The 10,625-nt window shown below is 36.0% G+C and overlaps 1 protein-coding gene across 1 annotated transcript; it reads right to left on the bottom strand.

The window, feature by feature from the left end:
* Positions 1 to 915: 915 nt before the first annotated feature.
* On the bottom strand, positions 916 to 10,410 carry LOC122006895 (far upstream element-binding protein 3-like). Its single transcript, XM_042562582.1, has 8 exons — positions 10,045 to 10,410; positions 9,834 to 9,950; positions 9,408 to 9,559; positions 6,950 to 7,135; positions 6,752 to 6,847; positions 6,610 to 6,681; positions 6,386 to 6,502; positions 916 to 2,383 (listed from the first exon to the last, which is right to left on the bottom strand). Exons 1-8 carry the CDS (start codon positions 10,334 to 10,336, stop codon positions 1,127 to 1,129), a joined length of 2,289 nt encoding a protein of 762 aa, XP_042418516.1. The 5' UTR covers positions 10,337 to 10,410; the 3' UTR covers positions 916 to 1,126.
* Positions 10,411 to 10,625: the final 215 nt, after the last annotated feature.

Genomic DNA, 10,625 nt, shown 5'->3' with positions numbered 1-10,625 from the left:
ATCATTTTCATTATATATATAATTTTATTATTGAATAGTTTGTATAGTTTGACAAATTTATTATTTTATATATTATGCAAGTCAAATAGCCTAATAAAAGATAGAATAAAATCAAAAAGTAAAAAAGTTAGATTAATAAGTTTAATGTTTTAAAGGTATAAGATTTAAGAAAATAAGTTGAAAAATAGACTATAGAAAGGTACAATATTCCTACATTGAAAATTTTTAAGGAGTTAATTTATAATGAACTACGCCATTATATCACTAAAATATTATTAAATAATTTTAAAAAATCTAAATTAAATTTTTTAAAAAATATTTTTTAAATAAATATTAATAAATTGGTAAAATTGATGGTGCAAGTAATACACGATCAAGTGGCTCAATGAATTGTAATGAGTTGCTTAAGACAAAAGTCCTCGTGCAAGACGTTAAAGATCTGGAGGCAAGGCTTTGATTAAGAGATCAAAAAGACCAAGAGGTAAGAGTGTTTGACCGAGCAAGAACATCAGGGATGATGCAAAAAGTTGAAGACTTGAAAGATATGTGAGCTATGAGAAATTATTATGTGTGGATTATAATTTGAGATTTATCATTTTGGAAAGTATCATCAAACATAATATGGTTAAAGCAGGTAGAAACCATCTAGTTGGCATGTAAATAACCTTCGATAAAAAATAACAAGTTTCGAGTTGCAGTTGACAACTAAGCTCAAATGCGACCATATTCAACTCAGGAGATATGAAACCAAAATGGATTTAGAGTTCTCCATCATCGTATTGAGGAACGAGAACTCTTAAGCTGTTCTTTCCTCCTCTCCTAAGTGTCACAAAGGTACCGTATAAAAATCTACTCGTCTAAAACTTGGGATGTAAATAGCCACATTTTGTCCGCAGCGAAAACAAAAGAATTCAATTGAGTAAAACGATACATAAGATAGAAGATAGGGTACATGTCCAACTTAACTAGTGATGTCTCCATACTGAGTACTCATTGCAGTCAAAATGACATCGAAAACATTAGATAGTACAGTAAGAGGCTTCAGCCGCCCAACCGAAATGTCCACAGCTACAAACCACATCTTTCGAATATACTAAAAGTTCTAGCAACAATCAGTATAATTTCATCAGTGATGAGCATATTGAGCAGAATCATACTGACCACCATATCCAGGTTGAGGGGAGACGCTCTTAGGATTTGCATAGCCTGGTGCGGTATTTGGATTGGCTGCATATCCAGCCTGAGGAGCCATAGTCTGGTCATAATAACCAGAAGGATTTGATGGCTGCTGAGCATAACCAGGTTGACTACCGGCAGCAGGAGCACTGGCATAACCCGATGCTGGGATGTTATTACCATAAGCTGCTTGAGCAGGGCCACCATGATATCCATAATTTGTATTGCCTGAGGAAGGGTCAGCATAGCCTTGTTGGGGTGTGGGGTACTGCCCATAAGCAGAAGGCTGGGAAGTTGGCTGAGAGTATGCAGATGCTTGCTGTCCCGCTTGTCCATAGCCAGGAGCTTGTCCCCCCTGCTGAGTATAAACTGCCTGTGGCGGTTGGGCGTATCCATCAGTAGCTCCAGATGCAGGCCCATAAGTCTGATTATAAGCAGGTGCCGGTTGAGAAGCTGCATTGGAACCGTAAGGATATTGCTGAGCACCAGATCCATAAGATGGCGGCCCATAACCCTGGTATGTTGGATCTCCAGGTTGACTTGCTCGCGGTGGAACACCATAAGATGGCGGTCCCTCTTGATGTGGAACACCATAAGGCCCCTCTTGGGATGCACCATAAGCTGCCTTGTTATACGGTGGTTGCTGACTGTAGCCTGTATGCGTAGTTCCTTGGCCATAGGCATTTGGTTGTGGGCCCATTGACTGCTGGCTATAGAACTGCTGATTTGGTGCTTGACTATCGTATCTGGGGTCATTGTAACTCTGATTATAGTTCTGTTGCATGGGAGCAGGCTGTCCATAGGGAGCAGAATGTCCATAATTTGGAGGTTGTGATTGCCCATAGTTCATAGGCGCTGGAGATGGACCAGACATGGGGTTGGCCATAGAAGCTTGAGCTCCAGATGGCGGGCCACCATTCCCATAATAGTCATACACACTAGTTGGAGCATTATGGGCAGGCGCAGATGATCTCTGATCCCAACCAGCATTGCCAAATCCACCTCGTGGAGCAGACTGTTGTGAGTAGCCACCATAAGGTTGGGGATAATGTGCAGATTGAGGTGGATATGAACCTCGTTGCTGGTAATCATGACCTCCACGTTGTGCTGGGGAAGTTGCTCGAGCTGTCCAGTGGGGCTGTAAGTTTGACCCACGAGCCCGGTAGTTTTGTTGGCTGTGACTAGAGAGATGTGATGCCCTAGGTGTCTGTTGAGATTAAACACCAGTTAAAATAAAAATCAAAAAATAAAAATTCATAGGCCTTATTTGCAACACACTATATTTGCCAACGTTGTCAAAGGAACATATTATGGAAGTGCCAAAACATAAGCACTAACAAGGTAGCCTATAAAGTACAGCAAAGATAATAATTTGAATCGATATTAAGCAATCAACATAATATAAGAGATCTGTTAGGAGAATGTTCTGGCATATCGAACAAATTATATATTTTTTAAAAACAATCGTAAAGAACTGAAAATCCATGACTAAGACAACTTAAGCTACACAGCTTAGCAGACAAATGAACAAAATTCAATAACAAATAAATATTTGCAAGCATATTTAACATTGAAGAGTCCAATAGCATTCAAAATATGCATAGAATCAATAATATAGAAGCAATTCAGATGGCATAGCATATTCAGTCAGCACATTCTGAAATATCTTTCAGTCGGCAGTTTACAATTAAACTTCTAAGTTAGAACACACGCAATCTGAGAAGTCATAAGAGGCCATGTTCAAATTAAAATATAAACAATGAATTTATAAGTGAGAAGCAATCATAATTCCTATTATATACCAAAAGATCCCGCTAAAGCCCAACCTGTTTCATTTTTAAAGATATTGAGACATGATTCACAATGTAAGCATATATGCACTCATGAAAATTGCTGCAGGCTAGAAATTAATTTTGACTTGCTGTTAGAAGGATGGCAATAGTTCATAACGTCCAAGGTTGATGTGTGCACAAGAACAAAATTTCATAAACAATTTCCTTTTGTAGCAACAAGGATCCTTGATACATCTAGTATCCAACAAGGTACCCTGTTAAAAATGGTTATCTAATTTCTGATGTAGAATACAGGAAAGACAACCACATCAATGAAACTGTATAATGAGCATGAGCCAGCCAGTAAGCTGAGGCAATACCTTAAACCTCTAAGGTCCAACTCATAATCAGGTGGAGAAAATACAGCTCCGAAAGAACTGCTAAAGAACGATTCAATGAAACAAGTTAAACAATATCATGTGTAATTTGAAGATTTCTGTTCGCATTCATTCCAGACTAGTAAAATTTCAAGTGCCACGTGGATATCAATCCTAGGTTTTATCAACTAACCATCAATAGAATTGACTGGCTCAACTAAATGTGCAAACAATAACTTAATTTTCTTACACGACAAATTTTGTAATGATAATAACCTCAGATATTTTGGGATATGGAAATATATATATAGGAGGAAGAACTGGTAATAAGTACTGTCAAATCCTTTTTGACTCTACATTTGTTCAAATACAGTGTTTAGCTAATTTCATGCATCTTTTTTATTCAACAATAGCATTAACAAATCTCACTTTCAAAGATGAAATCCTGTGATGGGATTTTCAATTAGAAATTTCAAAAACAAAGACCCTTGGAATGTTTCAATTTAGAGACATCTATGGAGGAAAATACTCAAGAATAATTGCTATCTGAAGGACCACATTTTCATATTTAACTTACAGAAATAATATGCACGACTTTCATTAGGTCTACATTTGGAAATAGAAAGGAAAGTCAAGCAAAAATAGCATATTACAATCAAGTTTCCCATGAATCATGTCAATACTAGCGTGAATTTTTTTTGAAGTGATAAATTCATACATCTATATTCATCAAAAGCTAACCATCATATGTACCATGCAATCATGAGTAATGATTTTAGAAGAATTTTATATTTTTTAAGGCATGTTGGATCATCCATATTCCATGGTACTAAATAACACTGACATGATGCTTCTGCAATATGAATTTGATCTCAAGTCCAGCAGTCTTACCAACTATGAAAATTCTTTGATAGCAACAAGGACAATCTATACCTCTTCAGTGGGCGAGATTGAGGAATGGAGTTTTTTGCTACACCAAGAAAGCACTGTAGACCTCAATTGAAAAGCATACTGAAATCTGCATTATGAAAGCCAACCAATTCCAAATTTGCATCTTCAACACAATTAAACCGCTGAAATTGGCAGCAAGCAGGCTTTACATTGATCATGTCAAGTGTTGTCAGACTTCTTCGACAAAAACTCTCATTCTCAAAATGATCGATTAGAGTATTGGTTTCAGTCACCAAAAAAGGGTAGTTGTTCTAAACAAGCAGAGATGTTTACATGGAATATAATAGCACCTTCTAAATTATCAAAGGTACTACGAGGTAATAATATTCTTCGGTCACCATACAAAGGTTCTGCATAAATCTTGGGCCTAAAACTCAGGATATATGAAGTTCCTAAAGATAGTCCATGACAAGGAAGAAAATTCAATTTTACTTCACAGATTTGAATAGAATTCCATGGGCTCAATTCTGTTACTAGCATGGACATTTTTGTACAGGACAACACTTAATTAGTATAAACCTAAAGAGAGAGGGTTACTAAAGAATGAAGATAATGTTCCAAAATCTGAGAAACAGCCACAAACCATGTGAACAAAAGTGAGTAATTCAACACTATAAAAAACCAATGCATCAAGTTGGATATTAATATTTTAATTAATAAGTTGCACACTTAAATATGGCAAAGCATAAAACTCATTGATACCAACCATAATTAGGAATACATGAATTGTAGCTAAAATAAGTGTTCAGAAGAAATTGACTCAATACACCTAGAGTTACCGCAATCACATGTATAGCTGAATCATTAAAAGAATGATGACATGTCAAAATTGCAAAAAGTTCCTTGTATCATCATTAGCTAAAAAGAAGTAATTTGACAGTCAGTACATAAACCAACCTAACTGAACACTAGTATAATACAATCATGAACCTATACAAGGCTCAGCTTCTAACCATGGTTATACAGTGGCTCCCTTGAACAAATGCACAGTTTATAAATACATCCAACATGACAATTTCCCCTTAAAAAGTTAACAAGATATGCATGCTACACTAAGCTATAATAATGAATAATGACTGGATCAACAATTAACCTGAATGAGAACATGTGAACTGGAACACTTACATTGATTTTAATCAAGCTTTTACCTAGTTTTAGAAGATTCCTACTTCTAATATTCTATTTCTAATTAAGCATTTATAATTCTAGAAGATAGTACATTACTTATAAATTGTAATTTCATTTGTAGATGATTATGAGTGAACTAGAGTAGTTTAATGCATATCCCTTTTGCATCATGTTGCATTCTTCATTTGTTTCTAGTAAATATAAACCCAGATAGGGTCCAGTGGTGCTCATAGAAAAAATATAAGAATAGAATACACCACAAATGAAAGAGAGGGAGAGACATGGGAGTGGTTCAAGTCTCTATATACCGTATCCATCTACAAGAAATTTGGAGTAATCTTGTGTCTGATAATTATAACAGCAAGAATCCTATGTTGAGGGTATGATTTCATACCATCTAAAACTTTAAATCTGCCAAATTTTCACATTTACAAATATCTAATAAATCAAAACTTCAGCTTGGATTATCAGTAATATATGGTTTACAGATATAGGTAATCAAGATGAAACATCATAAAACTGATGCAATCCACGATCACAAGACAGACTTTTGACTTTATCACTAGCAGCTTGTCTTTCTCATTTCTGTTTTTATTGTAGAATTGTCATCATTAGATTCCAATTCCTTCAGAGAAAACTTAGCAGGATCAATACATACCCTAAAGCACTCAGAAGGCAACTCTGCTTCAATGAACTTTTCCATCAACCTCATTAAAAAACTGAAAACTTAAGTAAGCATGCTACAAAAAACAACTTCTAAGCCAGTAGAGGAAGAAATCATGCCAAGGCTTCAGGCACTCAACATTTACTCTATTTGAAGCCAAATGCAAATATAATATTGGAATGGAGGAAATATAGATGAAAGGAATAACACCATCACCAATCTGACTTGGAGAATGAAGCCAATAAAATATGCAATATAATTGACTTACAAGTAGGCTAGTTTATCAAGCAAAAAAGATATAGTGCTGAAGAACTGACCTGATTCATTACATCCTTGATCATTTCTTTAGCAGATTCAATTTGTCTTTTATCTCCAGTTATTCGAACAATTCTTTCCTTTGAAGGATCACCCTCAGGAAGATGTTGTGGTATCAACTAACATTTGAATAGAAACAAAGAACAAGTACTTATCAATCAGTGTATCAGCAACAGAAAAAAAAAACTATAAAGTTCAAGAGAATTTTCTTCTGAATGATCTTTACCTGTATGCGAGCGCCAGATCTGGTCTGTAAATTTTTAATAGTCTCTCCACCCTTGCCTATGATTAACCCAACCTGTACAGAAATAGAACAAACTAATAAAGAAACCATAACAATAAAATAAGTAACTACACATAACATATACCTTCTCATTCGCTACTTTAATTTCAAATTGTTCTCCACCAGATTGTAAAGTTCCAAAACCTCTAGCCACCAGGGATGGTGAACCACCAGCATCAGCCTAAGAAGAAAAAGGTATAGAAAAAAATTAGTATGTAACTCAAAACAGTTGGAAACTGAAACTAAAATTGTCATGAAGATAAGATGCAAACAAAAAATAAACCTCAGCAATAACATCTTTTATGAGTTTTTCTGCCTTGTTAATGCTTTCAAAGGCCCCTATTAATTCCACGGAACGAGTTGTAGAATTTGGATCAGCTTCAGCATCTCTGGTTATCTGAATTTTAGCTCCCGAGTTGAACTGAAGGTACCTTATTGTCTCACCAGCTTTCCCAATAAGAACTCCAACCTGTACATGTCACCTCATCAACTCAGAAACTGTGACTAGAATGAATACAAACCTCAAATTGGAAAATGGGAGGAACTCATTTATTTTCTATGTCAAAAACTACAATTTAATGACTCATCTTATCTGGTATATTAACTTGACGGGAATGTAAGGGAACTCATTGCCTTGCAAACCACTACAACAACAAAACAACCAAACCTAATGTTTGTACTCCTACTTTCTACTTAAATATATTTTGCTTCACATCCTTTAACTTCCATCACTTAACTTTAGGAGTCGTATATTTTCTGTCTATTGATACTATGTTTGAGGTGTATATGCAACACTACTAACCTATACCTATGTTGGGAAATTAAACTTTCTAGGGATGACCTTGCAATCTTTACAAATCATTCTATCCTTCTTCCTAACCATAAGAAAGTCAATTTGCGATTTATTATTCCCACTTTTGAACGTGACTAAATATTCTTCTCTTTTCTTAAAAAGCATATTAGCTAATATACGATTATATACGATTACAAAATCTAATATAATTTTCCTTTCCTCATTTCTCGTTTCAAACCCATAACCCCATCTATCCTCTCATATTTCTCATTTTCACTCCGACATGTCCATTTAGAACGCCTCCTATTAAGATCATTTCATTTGACAGAATGTTTTGTAATATTTCATCTAAGTCGTTCTAAAATCTTGATTTGGTAGCTTCATCTAATCCTACGCGTGCTGTATATATACTAATTATATTCATAGTTTCTTTCGTCACTATTATCTTAAGAGCTATAATTCTATCCCCTTTTCTAACTACTCCTACAACTTCATCCTTTAACGAACTATCTACAATAATACTCACTCCACTTCTTGCTTTATTCTTTTCTGTGTACCCTAACTTAAAACTCAAGTTCTCTATCATCTTTGCCTTCTCGCCTATCCATTTTGTCTCTTGTACCCACAAAATACTAATTCTTCTCCTAATCATCGTATCTACTACCTCTATTGATTTAGGGTTCTTATGTTCCCTGCCCCAAATCTTAGATTATTAGTTTTCCTATCATATTTGTTCTTATTCAACCTATGGTATGAGAATTCTTGCCTATTTAACACTACATCCAAGTTCTCCTAGAGATGTAATGGTCCTTGCTAGTACGTTACAGTCAGACCCTGCAATGCGAACTCTTGTATATTTAGCACTACACCCTAGTTCTGGAGATGTAATGGTCCTTGCCAAGACGTTACAGTTGGACCCTGCAACGCGTTCCTTCCGGGAAATAACCTAGCATTAGCACAATAGTTTAATGGATCAATTCATTGAATATTTGTCATAGTTATAACAACCTAACGCAACCCTCCTTTATCTAGGTTTAGGACCGGCCATGAATGGTTTGTCATGGGCGGAGTTTGCAAACCACTACAGATGAACAAAAATATATACGCCGGTCCTATACTATATTAGCTTATTAGCTAAGCCTTAATATGGAAAACAAAAGCAAAGGAGACTTATGCCACACCACATCACATTCCCATCAATATATGCACATTAGATTTTTAACATGATGTACACATCCCAGAAACATTGTGTCCCTTGTTGCTACGTGTAATAAACCAGAATCAGAAGCCTCACAACTTTCCACTAGGTCTTCCATAAAAGCAATTAGCTTAAAAGGAATATGGTCGTGCGAAGAGAATATTCAAAAGTTCATTTTAATACTAAAAAATTAAGCCCAATCACCTCCTAAGATCATTAATGAAACACAGAAAGCAGATAAAGAAGTCACTAGATAGTTTCAAATGGCACAGTAAATCTTGCATTTTTTGGTGAATGCCCGTAGAATTGCATGGTTACTGTTAAAAATGCAAAGCAAAATGCTATCCTTTGAACAATTCCTTGTGAACATATTTTTGGTCAATTAATCTCTTTTGGCAGGAAATAGAACAAGCAACATGACATAGTTATGCATATCAACGATCTGCACCATATAAAATACTAGTACAAGGGAATATGATGAGGGAAAAATATGCAAAACAAGGACACACCTGATCTCATATTGGATGAACATCCATTAAATGGATGCAGTAAAAGAGAAAATGATCTTAGAACATCGAAAAGAATGCAGTTAAGAATATTGACATAACACACAAGAAGCATTTGCATAAAATAATCCAGATTCCAGCGACATTAAAAATAATGAAATAAATAACTTTAGTAGGAACATATCTGATGGCTAGGAGAAAAAATTTAAAATTACAATTATAAAAAGTAATAGACGTGAAATACCTTGTTGTTGGGAATTTCAATTTTATGAGATACAACTTCTGAATCTATTGGAGGTGATGCGAAGCTCTCGGGATCTTTTTCAGAAGGAATATTACCATTTTCATCCGTTTGTGTTTCTGATTCTTTTATCTCTTTGTCAGTCTCAACAGGCACTGGAACACTAACATGTATTACTGATTTACACTATTTATTTATTTCAAGACAAGACAAGCTAAAAGCATTCAAAAGCAACTCATTCTCACATTGAAAAAGAATGCGGAACAAGACTAAAACGATTCATAGATAACTTATATACAATAGTGACGCCAACAAGGAAGGGACTAACCGACTAAGGGCCAAAGAGATTCATAAACAAGAAAATAAATAAAGCCACATAAAATCATGAACAATCAGAAAAACTACAAAAGAGGAAAAAAGAATTAATACCCAAGCCATCGGTTCCAGCAAGTTGTTGTTCAACCTGGTCATCAGTTTTCACTTCACCAACCTCAGACACTTCTAGATTTTGGTCAGCGTTTTCTACAAGGTCCGCTTTTACCTCATCTGCTCATCAACGAGCGTATCAGTGAGACACATCGCAAAGAAAAGGAGCCATTAACCAAAAGTCCAAAAAAGCATAGAAAAAACACACGGTTACCAGAATCTTCCACCGAGGCATCCTCAGTGACCTCTCCGTTGCCGGATCTTGTCTCGACGTCAGCTACGGCGAGGGTCTCGGTTGAGACCTCCTGTTTCTTGGCCGGTGCGTCTTCAGCGTCGTCAGAGGGCTCCAGATCCTCATGCTTTCGCTTGTGGTTTCCGGCGGCAGCTACGATCTCGTCCGCCGCAGCATCAGATTCATTGACTTGCATCGGTTCCTCTTCCCCCGAGGTCTTAATCTCTTCTTCTACTTCTCCAGCGGCCGCCATCTCCACTCCGGAATCCGCCATGAGGAGAGAACGTATGGCTAGGGTTTGGGTCGAAGGAGCACGCGGAGGAGAAGCAAAGATAGGGTTTTGGGACGGATCGAGAAACGAACGATATACGGTAGAGGTCAGATGGGCTTGGGCTTGGGCTGGGACTTTATGCTCCACGGTAATGGGCTAACGAGACGGATACAACACTGTCTATGAAATTTTCAATTTTATTATTCATTTTTTTATTAACATTTTGTCTTATTCTTTTAAAACTAACATACTTAATTATACTTTTAAATTATCATCAAAACACTCAATTAAT

This window comes from Zingiber officinale, chromosome 7B (assembly GCF_018446385.1).
Source record: "Zingiber officinale cultivar Zhangliang chromosome 7B, Zo_v1.1, whole genome shotgun sequence".
Lineage (NCBI taxonomy): Eukaryota > Viridiplantae > Streptophyta > Magnoliopsida > Zingiberales > Zingiberaceae > Zingiber > Zingiber officinale.
The sequence above is the reverse complement of the archived record's forward strand: the minus strand, read 5'-3'. Positions and strand labels throughout refer to the sequence as shown.

Coding starts and splice junctions, on each gene's coding strand:
- LOC122006895 (XM_042562582.1), bottom strand. CDS start 10,336: ATGGCGGATTCCGGAGTGGAGATGGCGGCCGCTGGAGAAGTAGAAGAA. Junction 6,503..6,609: donor GATCTGGCGCTCGCATACAG/GTAAAGATCATT, acceptor TTCAAATGTTAG/TTGATACCACAACATCTTCC. Junction 2,384..6,385: donor TCAAGGATGTAATGAATCAG/GTCAGTTCTTCA, acceptor TAATCTCAACAG/ACACCTAGGGCATCACATCT.